Source organism: Pezoporus occidentalis, unplaced genomic scaffold, assembly GCF_034315485.1.
Source record: "Pezoporus occidentalis ecotype Australia unplaced genomic scaffold, CSIRO_AGI_Poc_V1 ctg83, whole genome shotgun sequence".
Lineage (NCBI taxonomy): Eukaryota > Metazoa > Chordata > Aves > Psittaciformes > Psittacidae > Pezoporus > Pezoporus occidentalis.
Window position 1 is genome coordinate 1294929 of NW_026916192.1, and position 27993 is coordinate 1322921.

General features: G+C 38.8%; 1 protein-coding gene across 4 annotated transcripts in view; it reads left to right on the forward strand.

Annotated features, from left to right (window-relative positions):
* ITCH (itchy E3 ubiquitin protein ligase) overlaps positions 1 to 27015 on the forward strand; it is a 67026-nt gene extending 40011 nt beyond the window's left edge. For 3 of the 4 annotated variants that reach the window (XM_062604067.1, XM_062604066.1, XM_062604068.1), the window contains 19 exons: positions 1036 to 1078; positions 3338 to 3507; positions 4686 to 4935; positions 6173 to 6268; positions 7507 to 7681; positions 8660 to 8726; positions 9569 to 9653; positions 11022 to 11150; positions 11771 to 11843; positions 12822 to 12893; positions 14684 to 14772; positions 15456 to 15615; positions 16687 to 16820; positions 19378 to 19518; positions 21267 to 21387; positions 22125 to 22229; positions 22443 to 22539; positions 22908 to 22980; positions 23582 to 27015. In XM_062604067.1, the coding sequence (XP_062460051.1) occupies positions 1036 to 1078; positions 3338 to 3507; positions 4686 to 4935; positions 6173 to 6268; positions 7507 to 7681; positions 8660 to 8726; positions 9569 to 9653; positions 11022 to 11150; positions 11771 to 11843; positions 12822 to 12893; positions 14684 to 14772; positions 15456 to 15615; positions 16687 to 16820; positions 19378 to 19518; positions 21267 to 21387; positions 22125 to 22229; positions 22443 to 22539; positions 22908 to 22980; positions 23582 to 23681 (2180 nt within the window). In that variant the 3' untranslated portion in view covers positions 23682 to 27015. Of the gene's footprint in view, positions 1 to 1035; positions 1079 to 3337; positions 3508 to 4685; positions 4936 to 6172; positions 6269 to 7506; positions 7682 to 8659; positions 8727 to 9568; positions 9654 to 11021; positions 11151 to 11770; positions 11844 to 12821; positions 12894 to 14683; positions 14773 to 15455; positions 15616 to 16686; positions 16821 to 19377; positions 19519 to 21266; positions 21388 to 22124; positions 22230 to 22442; positions 22540 to 22907; positions 22981 to 23581 lie in introns of those variants that run through there. The other variant, XM_062604069.1, reaches the window with a different exon arrangement.
* The last annotated feature ends 978 nt before the right edge of the window (positions 27016 to 27993 follow it).

Below are 27993 nucleotides of genomic sequence, written 5' to 3' on the forward strand. Positions count from 1 at the left end.
AGGCACGCAGGCAATGGAATTGAGTACTGTCACAGTTTTGGCCTTGACAGTGAAGACAGACATTGATATACCAAGTCAGAAGTTCAACAAAGAGTTTTTGCGTAATCAGGGCACTGAAACACATGGGGAAGGAGTTAAATCTTAAAGTAGTCTTAACATGTTCTTATTGTACAGGCTAAAGGCACCTGCAGGCAAATACATTGTTTAAAATCACTTCCGTGCTGAGCTTGCTAACAGCACATTATGTTGGTCTTTACGTGTCTTTGCCTTAGGTCTGTGCACAGCTCCTATCAGAATTGATAACTGACTTCTTTGTTAACATTTGTTTAACTCTGTGGAAATAAAGTATTTGTGCTGTCTACATGAATGAGCAGTTCTGTGCTACACATTCAAGCATTGCAAATGCTGGCACAAAAGGCAAATATTTCCAAGCTGGCTGAATAAGCACTTGCAAAACATTTGCAAATCTAGGCTGAGCTGCTATAATTCTGTTTCGAGTGCAGCCAGATTTTGTACCTGCTTGAATGATTTTATGCTAAATACTTTGCAGAAAAAGGGAAAGGTACAGGCTAGAGAGCCCCAGGAGACAAAGCTCCTGTGGTTGCTTGCTAGCAGCAAGCAGAGATAAGATTGTAGAGAAGTTCTTGCCCTTCTTGCTCTGCCTGTCGTTGTCAAAAGAGAATATGAAAAGTCAGCTCCACTTGAAGAATGATGAACACTGCTTGATACTGCTACAAAGACAGGAGTCACTTACTGAACTCTGCATATGTTTGGCAATTTTCATAAGGTCAAATGATAACCTGTTATTCCTTCCAGAAGGTGAAAATATTGCAGTGGTTAAAAAAATATATATACACAGACACATAAAGACATGCAAAGTGTGTACAGTTTTTAAATAAGACAGTAAATAAACAGCACATAGTGTATCATCTCCATATTTGAAAGAAATGTGAACATTATAAACTTGCTTTTTTTCTTTAAATGATTCAGAATATTGCTTATACTTCTGTTGTCTTTTTCTTTCTGTTATTTAAGGTCCTACACAGAGTGATAGCTCCAAAGCAAGGAATGATACACGGTAAGACACTTTTCCTCTTGTTTTTTATCCTGCCTTTTAGTGTTTGCAGTTTTGAAAGAGGAATTGTATGTTCTGTAAAGAAGACAATCAAAAAACATCAGAGTATGCCCTATAACAATGAATATTAAAATCTGAGCATGTGCTAAACAAAAATACTGTACCGTTGTGCATTCACAAAAAAATCCCACTGGTGAGTAAAGGGCACTGGTTATTTTTGCACTGTTTTGTTTTATAGCATGGAGCTATCAGAATTATATTTAGCTTTGTTAAGAAGATCCCAAAAGCTCTACCAGTTGCAGTGTTTTAAGGTCGATATCCGATTATGTACCCTGCTGTTTGGTAGGATAAAAGTGTGACCATACTTGATAGTGGATTAACCTGCAGTGAGCACCGTGCCACTTCAATTAGTTCCCAGCACTACAAGCGTTTTAAGGATCTGCACAATGCACAACACTCGGGTGACATCTGGAGTGCTAAGTTAAATTCACTGTGTTTTCAATAGGTCATAACTCTTAGTTATGTTGGCTGAAGTGTTCCCATGAAAGCTTATTTTTGTTCTGCTTCCTTTTCATGCTCACTAAAATGTTTCTGTGCTTGGGTGTTCAGGACGCCTGAGTCCATAATAGCATAACAGTAATAATAGCTGATTTGGGTTTAGTACCAACCAGTGGGGGTTTTGGTGTCACTAAAGCTCCATTTTGAGGATCATGTAAATGTACTGTAGAGATAGGACATGGGGTAATGGGTTTAAACTAAAACAGAGGAAGTTCAGGTTAGATATAATTAAGAAGTTCTTTACTGTGAGGGTGGTGAGGCACTGGAACAGGCTGTCCACAGAGGTGGTAAATGCTCCATCCCTGGCAGTGTTGAAGGCCAGGTTGGATAGAGCCCTGGGCAACATGGTCTAATGTAAGGCGTCCCTGGCCACAGCAGAGGTTTGGAAGTTGGTGGCCTTAAGGTCCTTTCCAACCCAAACCATTCTATGATCTGGAATGTGTCTAGTAGTGGCTATTGTTACATGTAGAATAATGTTTTGATATGCACTGATATACCTTAAGCCAACTGGTCAAATACACTCCAGATAAATGGTTACACTTTTGATTTCAGTGTTCAGACAGCAGCAATACAGTTTCTGGCACTGAGGTTACAGCTCTTCCAAACTTCAGATCACTCATGATTTGTGTATGTTTTCATAGTCATTTCCTCTGGGGTTGGTACAAATTATGTGAACCACACCTGGTGTAGAGAAAAAGCGTTTGACCAACCCCAGTTCCTCTGCGGTTGGTGTGATACGGTATGAATTATGTGAACCACACCTGCTATAGAGAAAAGTGATAATGAGGTCAAATGTACTTAATGTACGTGATTCTGCTTGATCTTCTATGACTTGGGATTTACTTCAGTTTATCTGCTGGGGTTGATTTTGTGTACAGTTAAAGGAAAGTTATTCTGCAGGTACTGAGCTAAAACCTTAACCCATAGTTTCATTCCTGATGATCTCTGTACTTGACCTGCCAATCCACTTGGATTTTAGTTGATAATCTTTTTATTTTGCTCAACATACTCTGAAAATAAAATGCTTTTAAATTAAAGGTGTAGATACCTGTAACTCTGCTTAAGATGCTACATCATAATAATATACTGTTAAGGAAAACTGAATGGCACAGAATGGGTAAATACTTCTATTTCATAATTCTTAAGTTTCTTAATTCTTGTAAAATTGAGAAGCTTATATTCATAACTGTTGGTCAAAACTTCAATGCTTAGTACTAAATTCTCCAGCCCTTTCCAGAATTCAGCTTAGGGGAAAAATTGTGTATGTGTAATAGTTTTCTAATGGAGCATTCTGTGTCCTCTGAGCATCTGCTAGCCCTGTGGAGCAACACACACAGGCTGTTCTCAGGTCATGCTCAGTTTCTTATCTCATTAGAGACAGGTGGAATTCATGGGTGGAAATAGCTGAGCAGCAGCATGCAGAGCCTGGGCCTAAAGGCAGGTGTATTGAGTTGGGAAATGAAAGAGGACATTTCAGTGGCAGATGTTACATACATCTATTTCACAACCTCTTTATCAGTTGAGGTTTCATACACATCAGGAGATAAACTTAGCATGCTTATACAGATATATAGGTTTCTATTATTATTATGAATGTAAGAGTCTAATCTAGTCATAACTGTTAGGTTCTAGTGTCTTTCATAAAGTTTAAAGTCATCCATACACTATTAGAACAGTTCTTGTTTCTGTCCTTTCCTGCTAAAGGACTAACTCAAATGGCCTTGAAAGCTGTGAAGATGCTTCTCCCAGTGAAAACAAGACTGTTAATGGCAGTGATTCTCCATTACTCACAAATGGAAGCTGCAAACCTTCAAGACCTCCGAGGCCTGCCAGACCACCTCCACCCACACCCCGAAGACCCACTTCACTAGCCGGTATGTGTGCTAGGGGCAGGCAGTCATTTCAAAGCTGCACACTCTTTGGGTGAGCCTAGCAGTTTGATGCTGACTTTTAATGACATTTTTCATGGTAAATTCCTTGGCAGATAACTTCAGAGGGACTATATTTTAGCTTGCATTCAGTACGTATTGTTTCATCAATGTTCCTATTAGAAATTTCTTGCTTCCGTGTCTGCTAAGTAACGATTGCAGTGGTGCTGCCACATGTAATGGTGCTGAGACAAAAAGAACGCAAGTGAATGCTATTACAGCTCTAAAATATCCACTGAGTTTGAGATGAAATCTACTGAAGGGCTCACAAAATTGTCTCAAGCTGATAATACTGGGTTTTGAAATACTAGTTACTAGTTTCTACAAATTAAGCTAAATTCTGTGAAATAGCACTTAAAACATTCATTACTCTCTTGCAGTCAGATAGGTTGTTTGGGTTTTTTTTAATGTTTTATTATCTGATAATTTAAAAACTACAGAACTTTAGTTCTGAAAAGGTGATGTTTTTAGGGTAACTCCTTCACCCTTATACACTGCAGTCTTCCAGCAGTCTCATTATTACAGTTGATAAATGCTGAGTCTGGATGGAAAACTGTAATACAGTAATGATGTTAAAAGATGAACCCAGTGTGGGTCAGTAATAAGGCCTGACTTGTATGCAACCTTTAATCCCACCCACCAAAAGGCATTAAGAAAAAAAAAGAAAATGTTTAAAGAATATTTTGCCCTCCCATTCTGGTTATTTCTTTCCATGTGATACCAAATCTCTTCTTCAAAATTTTATGCTTATGATCATTTAAATTATTCAAAATAATAAATGGAAAATAGTGAGCTGATCAATGCAAGAAAGTAGTTTTTTGTTTATAGTCATTTAGTGTTTACAGGATGCAGACAGCTTACTTTGGTAAATACTACCTATTCTATCAGAAATATCAAAATCCTGCCCTTGATAGCAGTTCTTGGATTAAAGCATCTTTATGAAGTGAGACAAAATTGCTTTTGAATTAGTGTTTGTGCAAAGTGTGCAATGTGGATGTGTGTGGGCTTTGAAATACCAGTTCTTGCCTGTTTACTTTTGTGATTTACAACCTCTAAAATAGATTGGTGATAAATACCAGCTAAAGGTGCTTTGTCTTCTGTCTTTGATATCTTTGGCATTGTAGCAAGTGCAAATGGGCCTTCAACGGCATCCACAGAGAACGATGGGGCCAGTGCAGGATCACTGGCAGGTCCAGCTGCAAGTACCTCTTCCGAGCAGAGCCCTGAGGGGGCAGCAGCAGGAGCAACAGCGACGACAACAACAGCTCCTGCAACTGCTGCACTCGCCACGCCTCCAGTATCTAGACAAATCCAGCCAGTAAATCCTCCACCTCAGGCACTTACTACAGTCAGTCAAGGTCCTCTTCCACCTGGGTATGACTATTATTATTATTATTATTATTATTATTATTATGGTGATGATGGTGTTTCTGGCTTACTTTATTTTACTTACAGCAGGTAAGTCAATATTACAAAGTATTTATAATATCTGCCATTTGCTGCATAACAGAAATCCTTCCCTCAGTACTAATTTGGAGGTTTTCATAATTGTTTTGTCTGGTAGGCCTTCTGGTGTGGTTTAGTCAAGAAAAGAATTAATCTTTTGGATATCTTTGATACTTGTCATATGTTCCTGTGCCAATGAAATACAGAAGTTTTAGTGTGACAGCTCGCTGTCTTTAAGTTAGGATGGAGTCAGGTATGTAGAGGAAAAGCTACTATTGCCTTGCATATTCTGCAGTATATCCTGAAGTTTTGGACTTCATGATGCAACTCTTGGAAGTAGTATGGGCACACCGTTTGTGTTACAGGCTCTTGTGAAATTTGCTAGATGGCTGGTTTGTTGCTGTCACTTAGATTATAAACTTTAAACAAAGTTTCTGAACTCTTTGAGAGATGGAAAGCAAAAGCTTCCCAATGTGAATGGTGTAATTGGTGAAATAGCTGCCTTAATTTGCGGGCAGTTGAATCAGAAAGTAGGAAAGGGCTGCATTGCCTCTCTGCCGTACAGGGAAACTGTGAAATATAAAAGCAGTCTTGAAAACACTGATTGTTGCTTGACCATGTGACTTCAACAGAAATGGCAGATTAGCATGCTTTTGTTCCTGTGATGTTACCTCTGATACAAATACAGGTCTAAGGCAGTATCACAAATGCTGCATATGCAGAAAATGTGACCAGTGCCCTTATGATGAACTCTGCAGAGTTGCATATTTTGAGGATTTAAATTGTATTAATGTTACTCTGAAAGGGGATTCTGCTCTACAGATGAGGATATTCAACAGGTTATTGATATATTTGATATTGAATACAAGTCTTTGCTTGGCTGCTTGCTAAAACTGTATATGTAGGCATGAACTTCAGCTTAAATTTCCCACAAACTGAAGGTGGTCACATGAAATGCTTTTGTGTTCTAGTTGACGCAGAATTACTGTTGCTATGACCATTGTACCACAATGTACAGCGTTTTGGTGCATCTTGTGAAGCATGTGCGAGTTTCAAGCATTATATTTAGAAATAAGCATTTTATGAAAACAAGCATTTCTCATCTTTATACTGAAGATAAATGGTTGGATCTGGAGGCAGATAAAAATGCTGTTTTGTTTTTCAGTTGGGAGCAAAGAGTAGATCAACATGGTCGAGTGTACTATGTAGATCATGTTGAAAAAAGAACAACATGGGATCGCCCAGAGCCTCTTCCTCCAAGGTGAGCCAGAAGAAGTCACAGGATGTCAGGATCTTGCAGAAATTGATTGACAGTTTACTAAAGCTAGAAAGCACGTTTGTAAAGAGAGGTGTGAACCTAGTGCAAGCAGTTGCTCCAGGTTGTCTCCAAGGAGTGTTGCAAAAAAGCATAGTACGCAGCATGGAGAAGACTTAAAACTCAAAAGTAACAGAATCTGAGTTTTCTGTCAAAGGTTAAGCAAGTGCATCTTTACTGAGAAATGGAATTAAGTTAAAGACAGTAGACATCCCCAACTGTAAAAGAGAATCAAACCACAGAAAGTATTTTGGGATTGAGGTAACTATCAGTTTGAGCAAGAATGCCCTTGGGTGCCTCTTTATCCTGAGGCTACTGTTTGCAGTCCTTTGAGTCTCTCCCAGGATTCCCAGCTGCTAATTTACTGTACTCTTATAAAGCTTTGGTGATGATTTGGTTATTATATTTGGTTATTTGGCTTTTTGAGCTGTTGGCATCAGAGCAGCCAGGGTTGTTAGCCTCTACATGGAAGCAGTTTTACTCTGATGCCTTTCATTCATACTCACATGGTTCACACACTACACGGAATTATGAAGTAAAAACATGTGAAATAGTGAAGAGAACATGATACTAAAGAACAAAAACTGGCAGACAGTCTCGTAACGGGAACCCACTTTTCATAGTCAATGTATTTTGAACTCTGAGAGGTTTGACTAGTGATCCAGGTGTTAGCGTTTTCATTCAAGTTTTATCAGTAGTTCTGATTTCATCTGAACTGAAAACAATAATAAAAAAGAAAAGAAATAAAAGAACCAAACCAAAATCCAATGCCCACACCTTCCTTTTCCATCAGGTCAGAATGTACAGCCCAAACTGTCAGAGGGCTTGCTGCCTTTTAGGGGAAGCCAGCAGACCATAGTCATATGGGTTAGGCAGCATAAATGCAGTAATGACAGTATAGTATTGTCCGTGGTTTGTGAAGCTCTTAAACTGTTTCAAAAAATCCTTAAAGTCCAGTAAACAGAATGAGTCTGTCTTAGGATAGTATGCAACAGTAAAAGTGGTTCCCTTCAAACAATTTTAGCTCTTCATACTTTTAGTAGAGGGTAAAAGGGAAGAAAAATTCCTGTTGATGAGCCTGTGCTTCATATCCACTTCCAACATACTGCCTGTTGCCTAAAAGTGCTTCTGAGCCCTTAAAATTGTCTGACATTGAGAACTCTTGCTTGTAATTCTTTTAAAAGCTGGGAGCGACGAGTTGACAACATGGGGAGAATTTATTACGTTGACCACTTCACAAGAACAACAACATGGCAGAGACCAACGTTAGAGTCTGTCCGCAATTACGAGCAGTGGCAGCTTCAGCGCAGTCAGCTTCAAGGAGCTATGCAGCAGTTTAACCAGAGGTTTATATATGGGGTAAGGAATATAATGGTGATTGGAAAGGTTGAGAGGGGCATCTTTTCAAATTTTCAACCCATCAAGTCTCTCTTTTGCATATTGGAAGTGTATTTGGGGTTTGGCAATGCTTATGGATGACTCTTCCCCATAAAGTCACTGCACTTTATTATGGTTTATTCTTTATGATAATATAGTTATCTTTGTAGCATAGCAGGAGGTACAAATTGATAACCTTTGTTCATGTCCTCACAATGACTGCAAGCAGCACATGCAGTGTAATGGTTTTTATTTGTCAGCTGAATATAGGTGGTGTTCTTTGATAAAGTTTATGTACAATATTGATAAAAGCCATTGGTTCAAAACAAACTACAGCTTGGTAATAAAGCTGGTTTGTTTGTATTATGTCTTGAATTGACTTTGACAAAGACTGGAAAGTAAGCAAGCTCACAGGACATGTACTTCTGTTTTGGGTATAATCACAATAATAATAATAAGCACAATGAATGTTATGAAAGCAGGGAAACAGAAAATAATCTTTCCAGAACCTTAAATCCATTGTTTACCTCTGATGAATAGCAGACTTAAGGTAACTCCAGCTCATACTGCTAGTTTATCAAGAATGGTGTATGTTCTAAATTTGGTGTATGTGTAGAGAATAAAAATGGACCTCATAAATGGTGGTAGGGAGGAGTGTGCTGAGGGCAGGACTGAAGAGGGTTGCTTTCTAATTGTTTTGGTGCTACTGTACTAATTTCCCTCTCTGTATGCAGGGGCGCTAAACAAAGAATAATTATTTTCTTGGCACTAGAGTTAATGGAGCATGCCAAGGGCTGCAAAATAGGCCCTCTCTGTGGAGAAAAATAAACTGTTGGCATCTTACCTTATTTGTAACATTAACAAAATGCATTTGCTTCAATAATTCATGATGCCTATGGTAGAACATCTGGAAAGCAAATGACTAGTCATTAATGCACCATTTGTTTGTGTGACTTGCAGAACCAGGACTTTTCATCGACACAGAGCAAAGAGTTTGATCCTCTTGGCCCTCTGCCACATGGATGGGGTAAGACTGACTTGCAAGTGTTTTGTAATGCAATGTAATTAAACAATAAAGCATATTTCTGCCAAATTAGTTTGTCCGCTGTTCTAGGCTCTTAAAATTAATCAAATGTGCTGTTAGAACAGAGTCCTGACAAGGATGTGCAGTTCTAAAGTGGATTAGAAACCATAAAGTATTCTGGTTTACTCCCTTTCTCAAGGGAAGTAATAGCTGCTTTCACACTGTCATCCTTTTTTTATGGCTGTCATTAGGCAGGGTTCCTGCTCCCCTCCATCCCTTTCCTGCCAAGTCAGACTTCACGTCCCCTCTAAATCAGACTGCCAAATTCTCACTCCAGTCCAATTTGTGGAGCCTTTTCTTATTGGTCTGAAAATCTAACTAATTTCTGGTGTGACTATGAAGAAGATACAAGAATGCAGATTTCATGATACATAAGCAAAGTTCTCACAGTTATGTAATTTAAAGCAAGTAATTACTTGGCAGAATTAGACCTGGGGTTTTGGCTCTGGTTTTCAAACAGAACTATTGCTATACTTGTGCATTGTGGCACATATATAATATTTCAAAGAAAGTTCTTTAGGCTGCTATTACCTAGAAAACAACAAAACTGAGTTTCTCAGTGTGTTGAATTCCACCATCAGTGTAGCTTGTAGACAAGTGTCTACTTTCCAGACTTCTCCTGTAAAATGAAGCATTTTGCCTGTTGTAGCCAGATTTTGGCCTGAAGATAGAGGCTGTGGCTGGGTCTGTTGACTGATTTTATTTATTTTATTTGATGTAGTCTCAGCAAAACATTAATCAGATACTGTTTTTTATTCTCCCCTCCCCGTTTTGCATCTTTTCAGAAAAGAGAACTGACAGCAATGGCAGGGTGTATTTTGTCAATCACAACACACGGATCACTCAGTGGGAAGATCCCAGGAGTCAGGGGTAAGAAATGAGTTGCAGCTTTGTGTAAGTCTGGAATGAAAATGTGGCAAAGTAGCAAGAGACCTAGAGCTAGGAAATGCTGCCCACAACCGAAGTAGTGACTGTCCTACACACTGCAGGCAGCCTGTTGAAAGGTACTAACCAAAATGGAACTGTCAAAATATTACGTAGTAATGGCACTATTTCCAGGAAAGTCTTGGTCAATAGCAGTAAGTTCATTCCCCAGAACAGCTCCTACTTACTCTGAAACATGTGTCTAAACATTTGTATTATTAGGGGTAGGATTTCTTTTATACAGTGATGGATGGGATAGCGCAGAGGATCCTGAATAAGAATTTGCTTATTTCCTAGATAGTAAATAGCTAAGAGGCAGGAAGAAATAAAACTTGAAAAACTGCAGCCCACCACCTCACACCTTTTAAAAAGGTGAAGGGAGAGACAGAGAGAGCTTGAGGCGCTACTGAAAGTGATGGAGTACTGTTTATTTTGGGCTTTGGTCACCCTGAGTCTCTGGAGTAAGGCAGGTTATGAAATAAGGGTGAGGGATGTTCAATCCCAGCTCTTCCTGTTTGAACTGAAAACTTCCGTTTACTGAAGCAATTTCATCTGTTCTCCATAGAGGAGTAAGAAGGGGGATGGGGGAGAGAAAACCAAGTACATGTGGAGAGCTAATAGCTGTAGCCATAGGTGACAACTTTTACATCTCAGTCACCTCTGGGGCTGTGTGTGTGGAGAATACTCTTTAATACAACCCAACAACCATGTGTGCGGGCTTCACAGTTAGAAGCATGGTTCTACAATGTAATTCTGTAGAGAAAAGTCACTGTGTGAACACTTTGAAGTGATGATGCTCAGGTCTTCCAAATATATTGAAACCTATTTTTGCTTATACCAGACTTGAGTTGAAAGTTGTTGAATAATTCTAAAAGATCAATATTTGCATTTTCCTCTGTTTTTGCCATTCTGAAACTTTTTTGGGTGCTGTGAATGCACATGAGGTACCAAAAGCTGCCTAGTAAAATTAAGTCAGTTTTCAAGTAATAACCTGTAGTTAGAAGACAAAATTATGCTGTTTAATGGAGGAACGTTGCTAAACCTTGCTGACATTTTTCTCTTAAACTTCCATTTGCCCTTACTCGAGGTAGTGCAGTCAAATAAGCTAATGTTTATTTGAACAGTCCTTTTGGCCTAATTGAGAACTCACATGAAAAATTGAGGGGGGGGGGGGGAAGAATAAATATTGAATGCAAAGTTTCTCAATCCGTAGTTTTTCTAGATCTGCCACAATTTTTACTGTGTCAGGTATTGCTGTAATGACTGAATGTATGAAGTTGATCAGTTACCATGTGTTTTTTATTGTATCCATAGTCAGTTAAATGAGAAACCCTTACCAGAGGGCTGGGAAATGCGATTTACTGTGGATGGTATTCCATATTTTGTGGATCACAATAGAAGAACCACTACCTATATAGATCCCCGCACTGGCAAGTCTGCTCTGTAAGTGTTTTGACTTTTAAAGGCTTAGTGCCATGTTGAGTTCAGCACTTGCTATTTTTAAAAGGTTTTTCTCTCTTTTTGTATGCAGGAAGTTTTATGTGTAGTAAGATTTGTTAATTTTCTGGGTTTGTTTCATCCACTGATAACTGTCCCTGAAAAAGGCAGTGTCTTGAACACTTGAGAATCCTTCTTGCCAAGTACTATACAAGATGTAAGGGTTGTGGAGGAGCTTCATCAGTATTGTTGATGACCAGATCCCTTCCTTCCAGTTACAAGTCTGCCTGTCTTTGACTTTTAGGGACCAGGATGGACTTAAAACCAGAATTTAAGTCCCAACTTTAACTAACTGAATGTTATCCCATCCTTATTGTTAGATTCTTCTTTACAGTTAATAATCGGATACTGTTTAAAAGTGGTGTGTGTACACTCCACAGTGGAGAAAATTTTTTTATAGCTTAACAACAAAAAACCACACCTCAAAATCAAAAAATGTAAATAAGAAGCTTCCAACTAGTTAGCACCTAAACCATACCACTGTATAACCAATACAGATGCAGGCATTTACTTATGTTACGAAACCACTTTTGAAATTCATTTGTTTGATCTCCTTTTGGTTCCAGAGACAATGGACCGCAGATAGCTTATGTGCGTGATTTCAAGGCAAAGGTCCATTATTTCAGATTCTGGTGTCAGGTATGGATTCATCACTTGGGAGTATTTGTTAGCATTTTTGGGTTTTGCTTACATGCTTTAAATGAACTCCTTTAATATCTTGCAAGTGAAGGTAATCAAACTACTTTAACATTAAAGGTGAGTTAAAGTAGGAAGGAGTAAATACAGGATGTATATAAACTCATAAAGTTTAAAGGTAGGTAAGCTAAGGCTTTGAAACTTCTAGAATAAAAAACTAGCTAAACTGATGTTTTCTTTTAAAGTTGGGGAGGGGGGTGTTCAGAATAGTGCTTTCTGTTGTTAATAAGGGAATACAGGGAGATGCAGAATTTTTATAGTTAATATTACTTTCTGCACAAATATAGACATCTGGAAGAAAATGCAGGGCATATGACTCAGAACTTGCATGTCTAAACATTGGAGAATATGTGCTGTAACATCAGATTCCAGAGCGTCAGTCTTGATCCTCTAAACTCAATGTATATCAAGAGATAAAGTAACCTGGTATTGAGGAAAAAGTCTCAGGTTTGAATGTTCCAGTTTTCAAGAGTCAGTGAATTATCCTTTGAAAACCAGAATAGACTAGCCTAACTTTTCACTTTGAATGTGGCACAGAGTAACCTGAATTTTCTCAATTTTTAATTCTTTATTAAACTAGAATGTTATTGATCTTGACATTTTCTGCTGTCTTGTAAGAGTATAGTATTTGAACCTGTTGTAAGCAGGCTCTAGAGACATGTATATCTCACTGCAGATACCAGTAGTGGAAGTAATTTCTTGGAGTAAATTAAAACAATTCCTGGGTTTGTTTTATGTGGATTAGTAAAATTCAACTGTACTTCCTAAAGCAATATATACTACAATTATTAATTACATTAATTATTAACTACTTCCTAAAGCAATATATACTACAATACAATTAACTACAAATAACAGTACAAGCACAGTATTAAAAACTTCAAATGGTTGTATACTTCACCTCTGAAAATTTCATTTCAGCAACTGGCAATGCCACAGCACATAAAAATTACAGTGAGCAGAAAAACATTATTCGAGGATTCGTTTCAACAGGTATCGTATTAAAACTTGTTAGTAGTGGGCATGAGAAGTTGAGTTGATAAAATTTATTGTCTTGTGTCACGCTTGATCCTTTGCCATCTTGTTAATGTTATTTTAAGTGAGAATAACTACTAGATTAATAGTTAGGATACATTCATACTTCCATATTAAGATCATGCTAAAATGTGAAGTTCTGGCTCCAAAGACTGATTCATCTGACAGAGAAGGTGTTTATCTTTTTCCCTCAGAATTCTTTAAAACCTGAGTTAATTTGAGGGGAGTGCTGCAGCAGAGCAGCTCCCCCATCTCGGGAAGTTTTCATGTTTGTTGACATGTTTTTGCTAACAGTTTTGTTGTATTAGCATGGGCTGTGTACCAAAATATATCAAGTTGATCTTAGTCTCGGTGTTACAGAGATCCTGGGTCTTTAAATGAGTAATGAAATGGTTAAAAGGAACAAAAAATACTAATTCTATTTAGGTTCTTAGTAGCAAAATTCTTGTTAATGTCTATAGACCTAAACCATGGTTAAAATTTGTTCCTATGCAGTATTTCTAGGTGCTTTTGAATTTTACTTTTACTTTATGAATGTTTGTTGTGGCAATAAATCACTCATTGCTGGTTAAATTGAAGCCAAAAGCAGCTCTTTGTCAGTTTCATAAGATAGAAACGGGCTTGGAAGAGCATGGAATGATTCATCTTGGCCACTTCTTTATTTTCCTGATTTAAAAGTAACTTAAGAAACTTAAAACAAATTTGGCTAGGGACAGACGAAGCTAAAGGTCCCTATCTTCTTAAGTTATTCTTATTTCCTATAGGTCGTCAGGTTTCATTCCTTGTAGGAATTATCACAGATGTGTCAAGCCAGGAAATGTGAACAAATAGAACAGTGTGTTTTGAGCCAAATATATTCTTACATAAGGATTAATGTTTTCTTGTTCAAATTACTGTAAACTGGCTTAGCAGAAACAACAGGCAGTGCTGTTGGCTAGTCTTCTCATTTGGAACAATGATGCCTTTAAATAAAAAGGGTTAGAAAGGGGCAAAATAAATCCTGTAACTGAAAACTAGCTCCAGCTTTATTTCTGCATATGGGCTGGCTTGGTGTTTTTTACAGTAACTGTAGAGGTAATGAAATTATGCTGTACTAGAAACAATCAAGCGAGATTATATAATTCTATAAACATCAGCAAACCAAGGTTTCCTTAGGAAAGCAGGGTGCCTGATCCATAGTTTAGACGACATCATTGCAGAGCCCCAAGTTAGTGTTTTATACTTGTTAGTCATCGTTTGCAGTATCTCTGCTAGGATTATAAATTTTTTTGTGGTGATTACTACAGGCATCCAGGAGAGATATTAAAATGCAAATCTTGACCCAAATTCCATGCTTTTTGTGGCAAACAAAACTTGAGGTTCTTGGACACAGAAAGCATCATGTGAAGTTTCTTCATGTAAACCTCTGACAATTGACCAAATCAGCATAATTACAAATTTGGTCATGGTATTAAATCCAGGATTAGTAAAGTTCCTTAGACAGGCTGCTGGCCTAAGTAGCCCAGGTCTTTAATATCAGGATTATTATTTATTTTTTTCTTTTACATATCTTTAATCTATGGAAATAGGTTTGCAGTGACGCTTCAAGTTGCATGAACATTCCGTAAGCATGTACTTCATGCACTCATAGTTCATTTTATGTTCTGAATTATTAAATGCTATATTGCTTGATAGCAAATAGTAGTAAGTCTAGCCAGTGCTTACAGCTGTTCTCTTAAAAAAAAATTGGTTGTTTTTCTTTCACTAAGATAATGAGCTTCAGCCCTCAGGATCTACGGAGACGCTTATGGGTCATTTTCCCTGGTGAAGAAGGCTTAGATTATGGAGGTGTTGCAAGGTAAACTAACATGAAATGGCAAGTTATACCTTTTTCTGCATTGTTGGTGTGAAGACTTCCCCAAAGTAGATACTTAAACTGCAGTGCTTTCAAAATATTAGTGAAGTTCATTCCTTATCTTCCTTCAGAATATCTAGGGAAGACAGTTCCTTAAGATGTGTATGCATGTCTTGAAACTGCATGAAATTATTAGGAATTACTTTGTGCATCTCTGATCATTGAGGTGATTAATCTATTGAATGACAGTAAGCCTTTGGCACAACAGTTCATGTCAAAGTAGAGGTTTATTGAAAAAGTGAATGGAAATCTACTTTCAAGTCAAAAGTCTTCACAGGAGTGTAACTGAGAGGTACATCAAGTCAAAAGTCTTTACAGGAATGTAACTGAGAAGCGCATATATGAATTGGCATTCCCTAATCACTCAAGTTTAAATTGGTGGTAGGCTTTTAGTCTTATTTAGATAAGGCTGGTTTTGTATCAAAACCACTGACAGTTGTATATCATTGTAACTTTGCATGTAATAATTTGTCTTAGTATCAGTTTGGTTTCAGTTTGGTCTAATGGACTTCCTGGTAAAGAGGTCGGACTGACTGTGCCAACAAGTGCCTAAGGCGACCTGAGCTTGCTAAAGTAATTTCTAATTTAATTTATTTTGAAATGTGTTTTTGTTTGTGTGATTTCAGGGAATGGTTCTTTCTATTGTCACATGAAGTTTTGAACCCAATGTATTGCCTGTTTGAATATGCAGGGAAAGATAACTACTGCTTACAGATAAACCCAGCCTCTTACATTAATCCAGATCATCTGAAATACTTCCGATTTATTGGAAGATTCATTGCCATGGTAAGTTCAAAAGTAGAAGGGGTTCTGTCCTGTAATTTTTCTATAAACTAATCATAGACTGGTTTGGGTTGAAAGGGACCTTAAGATCATCTAATTCCAACCACCCTGCCATGGGCAGGGACACTTCACTCTAGACCATGTCGCCCAGGCCTCTGTCCAGCTTGGCCTTGAACACTGCCAGGGATGGGGCATTTACCACTTCTTTGGACAGCCTGTTCCAGTGCCTCACCACCTTCACAGTAAAGAACTTCTTCCTGATATCTAACCTAAATCTCTGCAATTTAGTTTATACCCATCACCCCTTGTCCAGTCGCCACAGTCTCTGATGAAGAGTCTCTCCCCAGCATCCTTGTAGGCCCCCTTCAGATACTGGAAGGCTGCTATGAGGTCTTCAAGGAGCCTTCTCTTCTCCAGGCTGAGCAGCCCCAACTTTCTCAGCCTGTCTTCATACAGGAGGTGCTCCAGTCCCCTGATCATCCTCGTGGCCTCCTCTGGACTTGTTCCAACAGTTCCATGACCACCTTATGCTGAGGACACCAGAACTGCACACAATACTGCAAGTGAGGTCTCACAAAAGCAGAGCAGAGGGGCAGGATCACCTCCTTGGACCTGCTGGTCATGCTCCTTTTGATGCAGCCCAGGATACGGTTGGCTTTCTGGGCTGCAAGCGCACACTGAAGCCGGCTCATGTTCATTTTCTCATCGACCAACCTGTAGCTGTGCCTGGGATTGCCCCAACCCAGGTGTAGGACCTTGCACTTTGCACTGCTGAACTTCATGAGGTTGGCATTGGCCTACCTCTCAGGCGTGTCAGGGTCCATCTGGATCCCATCCCTTCCCTCAAGCATATCATCAGATGAATAATTCATTCATTTTTTAGTTGAAACTATAACCAGGTGTTTGTTTATAACTGCTGTTGGTATAAGTTAATTCAGTATATTAGCAGTCTTGATGTTCAAGGTTATTTTAATTCTTTGGCTGTCAGATATCACTGGTGCATAGTACAGAATGTTGTCGTATTAAATATTAAATCACCATTTGCATTATTTTTTCTGTTTTCATGTTCTTCAGGCTTTGTTCCATGGGAAATTCATTGACACTGGTTTCTCTCTGCCGTTCTATAAACGTATCCTAAACAAGCCAGTAGGACTCAAGGATTTAGAATCTGTTGACCCAGAGTTTTACAACTCTCTCATCTGGGTAAAGTGAGTTTGACTTGATTTTGTTCTTGAAATAGCAATATAATGGGTTTTATTTTCACTTATGCCAGGAAGTAGGTGTTAAATTTATTATCACTGGGAAGTGTATCAATTGCAGAGCAGTACTGGAGTTTTCCTGTAATTTTAAATGCACAGATAACTTGATAATGCAAACCCCTTTTTGGTTCATTGAATAATCTGCACAGCCTCTTGCATTCTATTTTTGCTGGCTTAAAATAAACCTAGCTAGACATTCTACCAATGTGGCAGTCTTGAACGCTGTTACAAATAAAATGGCCTGAGCAAATTCCACTGAAACTTACCAGGTAACTGATGAAATCAGCAAAAATCCATTCAGTGTTTCTCTGTAGTACCTACGTGAGTTAGAAAAGAGAAAAGTTTAGCGTACAATAATATGAGGTGAGCAACTGTAGTTATTCTTCCATGTACGCATTGTCAGTCATCTGTCCCCTCTACATTCATACTGTTTGGAGTCCTCGTTTTCCACTGCTTTGCAGATTCCTCTCCAGAGACCAGCAAGCATAAAGGATCTGGAGTTTTTAGACCATCATTATTTTGGAATTACCTGTTAAAAATATTTTCAGAAATAATTTTTAAAACCCCTTAGGTCTAAAGCATTGTCATTCTGTACTGATTAGATAATAACACTCAAGGGTGTTGTAGCCCATGGTTGATGTGCACCATCTGTTTCAATAACAAAGGTGATTTTCCTGTCCTAGCAGTTAAAAAAAAAAAAAAAAAAGACAAATTCAGTTAAAAATTATTTGCTTCTGCTATAGTAAAAACAATTTGGCAGAAAAAAAATAGTCTTTTTTATATGACTGGAGAGAGAAACCATTTTACTTAAGATTCATACAAAGCCAGAAAAGTTTTAAAGATGCTTTGAGAAATTTCTAAAAGCTGTGGGGATAGATTGGTGTTAGAAGTGCAGAAATAAACACAAAAGACAGGAATATTACCTCCTGTAATGTTGAATCATGGAAGCTGTAATGGTGAATCATGGAAGCATTCTCTTAAATGAAGGAAGGGGATGGTGGAAGCAGCTTTACAGGATGTTTATAAATTGAGAAAGGGATTTTGAGTTGGTTTTCCAACAGCAGCATGTTCTGTACTCAATGTATGTGCTGCTAAAAGGTGTAATGAGTTAAAATTCGATTAGGAAAACTTTAAGTAGTTGCTATTTGAATAAAGATGCCACAAAAATGATGCATGCAGTTAAAGGTATGAATATTCCGGAGAAAATCTTTCAGACCTCTGATGGGTGCACATTGACCTCAAGGCAGAGAGACCCAAACTTCACGTTTAGTGCTGCTGAGCCAGCTTAGCTGTAATTGCTGATGAAGATGGTCTCTAAGGAAATGGCTGCAAATTTGTAGGGGAAAAAAGTCACGTCTGTCAGGGCAGACATAATTTTGTTACTCACCAAAAAGCAAATTTTGGCACTTGCCAGGATGCTTTCAGTACTTGTGAATGTATGGTGTTTCTCCTATTAGGTGGCTCTTTGTCTTGTTCCCACAACTTTGAAAATGTCACAGATTGGCTGAATCTGGAAGAGGACCTCTAGAGATCACCTAGTCAAACTTGTCTGCTCAGACTGAGCTAGAGCAGGTAGCTTTCATTTTAAAAGGAAGGGATGATTTTATTTCATCATCCATCCATCTGAAGCCTGCCTTCCACATCTGAGATGTCCTGCAATAGCATGTGTTTTGGAAAGATCAAGTTCAGAAGCACTGTTGCATCACGGGGCTAGATAAACCACAGCAGTGTTCTCAACATTTCTGTGTTGTGGTTGAGGACAAATATCTTGATTTTTGCACTGCATTTTGGGGGGAAATGGTCATCAAAGCCTCTGCATATGCAAGTGATTCTTCACTTTACAGAAGCATCCATCAACATATAGTGTTGTACCTGCTATTCTCCTGGTTATTCACACCTATAAAGAGAACAGTTTATTTGAGCAATGTTTGTTGGCTACAGATTCCTTCTATGTGAAAATTTCAAAGAATTCCTCTTTAGCAGAAGTATTTGTACTTAGTTAACCTGGGAGCTTTGAACATTTCAGTATATGCTTACAAGATTGTCTCATATATAATACCTACTGGAGTTGAAGGTAATTCAGTAAACATTTAACTAAATCCTGGTTGCTTCTTACTGCTATTATCTGACACAGTGACAGCTGCTGTGTAACACTGTCCTTACATTACCTGTTAGAAGAAGCAGTCATTCAATGAAACATGCAAAAATGTCATTACTTTAAAAGTTTCTGTATTCCATAAATGTTCCACAGATGCTAGGAGGTGGCTTGTCAGCCTTGTGATAGGTAAGTTTAAGGCTACAACTGATGAAAAATTTCTGATCCATTTATGCATGTTAGTACAGTGAGTCAGTACTGCTTGCAAAACCATAATGATTGTGTAAGTAATGTTTCCTTATCCTGATTATCTAGCTCCAAACTTTTTTTCTTAAGGTTCTTCATACCCATCTCCTCTACTGAATACAAGGTCTTGACACAGTTATTAAAAATCATATTTTTTCCTAACAGAGAGAATGATATTGAAGAATGTGGCTTGGAAATGTTCTTCTCAGTTGATAAAGAAATTCTGGGTGAAATCAAAAGCCATGATTTGAAGCCAAATGGTAGCAACATTCTGGTCACAGAAGAAAACAAAGAAGAATACATTAGGTAAGAATACAAGAAGATTTTTAAAATACTCTCATCTTAGTCATTTCTTTCTTTACTTCTAGCAAGACAAGATAGTCAAAACTCTAATGGGAAGCATTGCTAAAATTCTGTTTCTGAGTAATTGCTGTTGTGGGCAACAAGTGGCCATTGTTTGGATATCATATTTGAAAGAATATTGATAGGAATAAAGTTTCTAAAATCCACTTCTCCCAAAGACTGCAGAAGGTTCACTTTTTTCCTAGGGATATTTAAGTTTAGCAGAACATCACGACAACAAATGTGAATGTCAGATACTTAATGAAACTTGCTTATGTTTAATATTAGAATTATATTGCTTCATAGCCTGCTGATATTCTACCCAGCCTCTTATGTTTTTAAACTTAAGAATCATTTGTGATGATTCTTATTTTTTTAGAGATACTTGATAGGTTTTTTTACTTGCTAGTTTTACGTGAAGAGGTCTTGTAGCATAATTAGGTCTTGGCATTTGTAACAGGGTCACAAGTTCTATTGTCATAAATGATTACGTTTGCAGTGCCAGGATGTGTTAAAGCAGTAAGTTGAGAGGAGCCTGAGTGTGATGAAAGAACAGAAATGTAAACAGTGACCTGCTTTGTCCTGAAATATTCCCTTCTTCCTCAGTGTGCAGCAGTACATAAGCTCTGCTTTAAGGTGTGAACTTCAACATACAAACATGGAGGACGTGTTTGCAAAACAACAAGAAGTCACACATCGCAGGCACAAAACAAACTGAATCACAGTGAACTTTTTTCCTCCCTTCCTTATATTGTGTTCCATGAAGGCTCCTTTCACAGGAAGCGGTGAGGGAGGAGGGAGTGGATTTTGTTTCCATTGCATGAGTAATCTGAAGACATTTCAGTGATTCACAGAAAAGGTAGCAGTTGCAGAACAAGCACCCTGGCATTTTGCAGTTTTTCAAAGTACTAATATTGGGGTAGAAAATAGGGAGGATCTGCAGAAAACCATTCTCTTTGAGTTTTTAAGAACCCAGAGAGAGCACAGATTCCAGTTTCACTCCTGTTTTCCTGTCTTACTCTAAGTCCTGCTTTAAGTCCCCAGAGTTTCTAGGACTGAAATCAGAAAATAGCCATCTCTCCTTTAGACTCCATTTCTTCTGACAGGTTAGGCTTGTATTCAGCATAATATCTGCTTCTCCCTGGGTTCAGGTTCTTCGGGTCTCCTGCCTGCTTTCCACCCTTTTATTAATGGAGAGTGGAGTTTCTGCCACAGAGCAAAGTTTCATGATTAACAGAAACAAATTTGGAACTTTCCAAATGGACATAGTCATTTCTTGGTAAGCTAGCAGTCCTACTTAATCCTCTCCAGTGCAACTTGACCTAGTTTTTACCTTTTCATGGATAATGACTTGAGATTTCTTGGGAGAATAGTAGACAAATATAGCTCTGCATCTTTTTCTTTCTTCAGATACCTAGGGACTGCTGTGCTCTCATTAATATAATCAGTGAATAGATGCTGCCTCTTCTTTGAATCTAAAACACTTTCATAGCAGAATGGTTGGAAACATAGGGGTTTAACTTAAAAAACAAAATCACTTGCAGAGAGTAAAGGTAACTAATAAAATTACACAATGCTCTATCCCCAGAACTTTCCAGACTTTCCATAATGTTTTAACCTCCCTCACAGCTCATCTCAAAATAAGCTAACAAAGATGTGGACATGGGTTAGCATGGGCCACTTAAATCATCTTTCTGTATCTCTTTCTACAGGCTAGTAGCAGAATGGAGACTCTCCCGAGGTGTTGAGGAGCAGACACAAGCTTTCTTTGAAGGCTTCAATGAAATTCTTCCGCAACAGTATCTGCAGTATTTTGATGCTAAAGAACTGGAGGTAAAGGATTGTTTGGCTGTTGCTGCATCCAGGTCATTACACATAAAATACTCCAGTCATTAGGTCTGAAGAGCAGAACTTGCCAAGGCTGACAACACTACTATAAAGGACATGTGAGGGAAACTGGATGGAGTGTATTGGATTAATGTGTTTCCCTTCACTTACCTTTTGCAACCTACTTACGTGTTTCTAAAGGCTAAGATTCTGCCAGTAGACACTTTCTTAGAGAGTTGCTTTTGTAATCCTCAGCAATTTGATTTGCCTGTGTTCAGAGAATGAGTAACTTGACAGAAAGGGAGATGAAAAACAGATATACAATAGATGATCACATATAGCTCGGGCCAGGTTTTAGGTGATTTTAATCTCTCAAAATTGCAGTTTCTGAAGCATCTGCTCAATTTAGAAAGATAAAACCTTAAAACCCAAAACAGCCTGTTCCTAACAGAGGACTGTATGGCTGGGCAGTGATAAACTGTTCCTGGCTTGAATGTCTAAATACAATTGTTCCACTTTTCATGATACAGATGCTTTCTGTTTTGTGCCTTCTCCAAACACACGTCATGAGCAGACATCATTCTTTGTTGTAGAAGTTTTGGGGGTAATTAAAATTAAAACCAAGTATATTATCAGTGTAAATGCCTCTAAGTATGGGTGCACTTGATGTTCGGTTTTTCTACATGGGCAGTCACAGAAGGAAGGTCATAACTTGTGTTTATTTCACTTTTTCTGCCCTCAAGGTGCTTCTCTGTGGAATGCAAGAAATTGATTTGAATGACTGGCAGCGACACACCATCTACAGGCACTACACCAGGACCAGCAGGCAGATAGTGTGGTTCTGGCAGGTTTGTAGACTTTGTTTTGTTCTCAGACCTACAGAAGTTGCCTACCACAGAACAGAGTTACTGAAAAATGTCTGTAGTGTGTACACACAGATGTTGTTACTGCTAATCCAGCCATCTGTAAATCATGTAAATTGCCTGTTGTAGATAGTGATGATGTGAAAATCTGACTATCAAATCTATCCCTAAATGTTAATTTCAATTACTAATTTTCAGTTTGTGAAAGAAATAGATAATGAGAAGAGAATGAGACTCTTGCAGTTTGTTACTGGAACATGCAGATTACCAGTGGGAGGATTTGCTGACCTCATGGGTATGTATAAATAATCCCTCTAATGCATTAGCTGTGTTTTTTAAAAGAACTGATTTGCAAATTTATGGGCACTTTAATGATTTTTATGTTAATGCTATTTTGTAGGCCCTACATATATTTGAGCTGTGATGGAAAAAGAGGTGGAGGGGATGTTTACACCTAGTGTATTGACTTTCAAAGTCACTTCAAATTCATGCATTTCACCACATGCATACTTTGAGCTAGACAGAGTTGTGTAGCAAAGGACAGATGTCTTTTATTGGTGTGAGTAATGGCAATCTTGTGTGTAAGCCCTTAACACTTCAGTTGTAGTATCTTGCCTGCTGATGCAACAGTGGCTAGACCTTGTTTATCTCAATTTGTTACAGGGAGCAACGGACCCCAGAAATTTTGTATTGAAAAAGTTGGCAAGGAAAATTGGTTACCTAGAAGTCATACCTGGTGAGTATGTAACAAACCAAACTATTGCTGCTGTCCTTGTTTTGCTGACAGCAATCTACTCGGAGATTGTAGTAAATGGTAATATACTTCACTGATTAAGGCTGTGTGAGAGCAAACAGCAAGTTATACCAATAAACCAGGTGAACTGTTGAAGAACTGGTAGGGAGCAGATTCCATTGTAGATTTCATGGATTTATGTACTACTGAAAACATACAATAATAAACAATACTGTCTAAAGAGAGGGGATTGATCTTTAGTAATCACTACACTCTATCTTCATAGTGAAGTAGCCACATTCATGTTCCTCCTGCATATCAGGTGAGTAAATCCACGTGTCAAATGTGAATGATGACTCTAGTTAACCAACGAGGGAAAGTTCATGAAAACCCATCCCTAGCACACTACATTTCTGACTGTTCAGTTCTTGAACTCTAACTTTTGCTCTCAGAAGTACATAAATTTATGTTGGAGTCTGCTTTTCCAAGGATATAAAGCCAGGTATCCATGTACACAGCAAAAAGTTTAATTACTTGTATTCATATTGGATTTTTTGTGATGGTTTAATTTTTTTTACTATTTAAGTTTTTTCTTTATTTTCAGTTTCAATCGCTTAGACCTTCCACCCTATAAGAATTATGAGCAGTTGAAGGAAAAGCTGTTGTTTGCAATTGAAGAAACAGAAGGATTTGGGCAAGAATAGCTAAAATTTGCACCTTGAAGAATGTGAACTCAACACAATGTCTGGTCTTCACTTCTTCTGCTTGTTGCACACTTCATTGTAAAGTAGACTTGACTTGGATTTATTTAACAATACTAATGTGTAAGTGGATGTTATCCTGAGGTTTTATCCACAGTAACTCTGGATTTCTACTGAGCACTTTCAGAAATCAAATGAGCAATCAGATATGGCTACAAATGAATTCTGACCTATGTAGAGGTTTTAATACAGCTTTGGGCTCTGCTTTGGTTTACCATTCATTAATTAGAATGTGTCCTTAACAACTGACAGATTTTTACCAATAGTTTTGTCTTTCCTTTTTAGTAGCATTTTTTGCTACTGATGCACTGGGAAGTTCATTGGTAGCTGCAGTGCTGCAGCAGCATCCTAAGCCTCTTTCAGCAGTGTTGTAGAGCCAGCCTGTCGATGAGCAAATCCATCACTTCAGCCCTTTTTTCTATCTCAAGTGTGACCAGACTGTTTTTTCCCTGCCTGGAGTCTGCTCACATGCCAGCTGGACTCAAGCTGCTGCTTAAGGGGATGTCAAACTGTGGCACAAATCCAGGGCAAAGCTTTGCTTTGGTTTTCTTTTTCCTAATTCTGCTAATTTCAGCAAAACAGCCACCCGCCCAAAGTTGTTGGAACCTTTCTGTGTGCCCTTGGAAGAGTTCTGATCTTTTTTTCTGTGTAACACATTTAAGTTTTAAATCATTATTAACACTGTGGTACTTCACTTGTTTTGCAAAAGACAAGACCACCTGGGATTGCACTGATTCCATGTAGATTCCTGTTTGCAGACTGATGTTTCTTGTCAACAGTGTTAGTGGATGTTATTGTCAGTGTTATTTACATGTTGCAGTCAGTTGCTCTGAAGGCTCTTGCGTTCTCAGGACGAGGTACCAGACAACTGGAGTCAGAATATGATAGTACTTAGCATTTCTGGTGATGAACTGATGGCTAAGGCTAAGAGGATGAGAAAATTCAGACAGGAATTACAGATCTTTGAAAAGCTGGAGCATCAGTGAATAGTTCAATAAAGACTGAAACTCACAGTTTTGAGGGAGGTTTCTAAGCTAATTCACTGCTTGTAGCTAGTAACTTCTGTAGGGAGTTCCTATTGAATGAATAACATCTTTTACTTACTTTTAAAATCTCTTAATACTCAGTTCTCTTCTGGTTTACAATAATATTTTGCATTTTACTGCTCCTTTAGACTGAATGCACTTTTTGGGTATGGTCAGCTCCTTCCCTGTGTGAAGGGAGGAAAGCAAACTTCAGTAAGCTGAGCTGGTAGCCATGGTAGGAGATGTGACACTTGAAGCACCATGTAGCACGTACTAAAGTATAATGCAGCTCAAAGCATTGGGCCAGGAGCTGATTTTAAGAGGCTTTTGGATATGGGAGCCAAAACAGGACAGTGGGAAACTGTAAAACTGAGCTTCTAGTCTTGAAAAGAGCATTTCTTTCCTCTTGACCCTTCTGTCTAAACTAAAGAGGGAAGAACTGATTCAGGTCTAAGAACCACCAGGGCACTGCAGGTTTTGACTGAGTTTTTTGGGTTGTACAAAGAGATGCTTACTGGAAGGCAGGATTCTCAGCCTGTAGAGTGAGCAGGTCTTTTGTCATGCATATTCTAGGAAAGGCATGGAAAAGGGTTTCTGATGACACAGAAATGACCCTCTCTTACAGTTCCATTGCTGGTAGAACCAATCTGACTTCATGGGTTTACTAGGAGAAAAATCTGCCAACTTCAGAAAGGTTTGATGGATTTCTTAGAGTACACAGCTCACGAGGAGGAAAAAAAAAAGCCTTATAAAATATATTCTGTTTGTATGAATTCTTACAATGAAAGGTAGTTATCTAACATATTTCCAAGAGAGATTAAATTAAGCAAGATAATGCAAGATTAAGCTATGACAAATAGTCTGTGTTCTGCATAATGCTTTATGATTCATGTAGGGAACCTAGAACTATTGTTAATGTATAAATATCACCCAAAAGGCTTTCAGCCCTATATTTTTAAACTGAAGAATAGTTATAATTGAAATAGCCTTAGCCCTAGTTCTATAGGGTGTGGCTGTTGAATATTTTTATGGTTGAAATGTTTAGTTCAGGACAAGGTAAATGCTTGTATATATTTTTGCAGTCCGGGATTCCATGTATTCCATTTTTCTTTAATTTAAATGGCATGTTTCTATGTCTTTTCTGCTGTACTAGGATGGGGGAAAGGGGGCTGGATATCCCAAGCACCAGACAGGATTTTAAAAGATAAAGAAATTAAAAAATAAAGAATCCATTGGGAGGGAGGAAGAGGGGGAAAATAATCTGTGAAACCTGGGGTTGGCCAAAATATACAGAAATTAAAGCAAATATCTCGTGTAAAACTGGTGACATTTCTGAAGTCGGAGGTTAAGATTCCTCAGCCAGTTTGCTCTGTCAGCATTGGGAATGTGAACAAATCTGTTCAGTTTTTACAGCCTGTTGTGTAGAAATAAAAAGGACTTCATATGAGCCGCTGGTGCAGTTCTGCTCTTTATGGGGAGCTGGTGAAAGAAGATGGAGCTGAGCCCAGAGCATCCCGAAGCCCAGATTGCAGGTTGTGAGGAACTGGGCTTCCAAGTAACATTTTCAGCAGATGACTGAATTTGTCTCCCATCCAGCTGATTGAGCAACACAAACTGCATGAAGTCATAGTATGTCACAATGCAGGGTCTGCCAATGCAGGCAATTGCCAATTGATACCAATTCCTTGACTGTTAAAAATAACTTTTATTTAGAGTTTTCCCTTGGGAGAATGACATGACCAAATGAAATGCTGAGCTGCTGATGGAAGAACTAACAAAGCCTTGTTACTCTGGCCAGCTCAGGAGATGTTAATATACTAATGAAATGCACAGGAAATGCATCATGTCTTCATCTGATCTAGAATGGAAATTGTTTCAATCAAGATGCTGGCATTTAAAAAGAAGGGGGTTTATTATTCTGAGGAAATTAAAACAAAAAAATGGTAAAGTTTGTATGATTTTATTTTCTGCATTTTTATTACATGCTGCACCAGATTTGTAATCTCAGCTCTCTGCTGTATTGGTATTTCCAGCCCTCTTTTTGTGGTGTCTTTTAATTTTCTTCAAGAATCACTGTTTGTGTATATGTGCTCTAGTGAACTCATCTATAAACTGGGATCAGCAGCACTGGATTGTAAAATACTGTACTGAAATTCCTTGTTGAAGTTTCCTTGCATTGTAATTTCAAATACTCAGGTAACTGTAACAGTATCTCAGTAAGTCAAATACTTTTATAAAACTACTTAAAGAGCTGGAGGTCGCATCATTGTTTGTTGTCTGTTACAAAGCATACATGTGCCAAAGAATTGCATGTGTGCTTTTGTGGGGGTGAGGCGAGAGGCTGCCTCAATCACAACCATGAAATACCAAGCTGGAAGAGACCTCATGGTTCATCTGCTCCAACCTTTATAGGCGAAGCATGAGCTTGATGTGAAGTCCCAAAGCTCTACCCAGCCCAAACTTGGTAGTGTCCAGTTCTGAGGAATCCAGCAATTCTCTGAGGTAACTATTCCAATTGCTGGTTTTTTATGATGGTGGTAACTAATCCTTGAGTGAGGTGGAATCTCTCCAGATGTACCTTGTACCCGTCATCCTTCAAGTTATCCACGTCAAACCTTGTAGAAAGGGAGTATGCGTTCTCCATGAGTTATCCCACAGCCCCCTGCACACTGGCAAAAGAGCATGGCAGGGCTGAATTCCACCCCTGGACACCCGCTGCTGGCACCACATCTTGTGCTGCCCTCGCAGCCTTCGCTGTGCATAGGCTGCAGCTTTTCACACCAGCTCACCCGTGACAGGCCTGCCTGGAGGACGTGGCCACGCAGTCGTGTCCTGCTACCACCTGCATCCCGCAGTCGAGCAGGGCTGAATTCCACCCCCATGGACGCATCCCAGCTGCAGCACATCAGCACTGCTCAGCTCGGTCCCAGGCTGATTGTGGCAGGGGGTCCTGGCCCCGTGGAGCTGGCCAGCACAGCGTTCAACCAGTTTACTGTCTATTTAAGCACAAGAGTGTATTTCAGTCATCACAAGAGGTAAAGTTACAATTGCCCCATGTCCCCTATGAAGCTGCAGCCCCTTCACGGCTTGTCCGTGTCCCCTGCTGTGCAGCTGGTCCTGAACTCCGGTGTCACGGAGCTGTGTTGTTGCAGCCCGTGTCCCACCGGCATCTGCCCGTTACCAGTGAGAGGCGCAACACAGACCTTTGCCCCTGTACCCTACACCTGTCC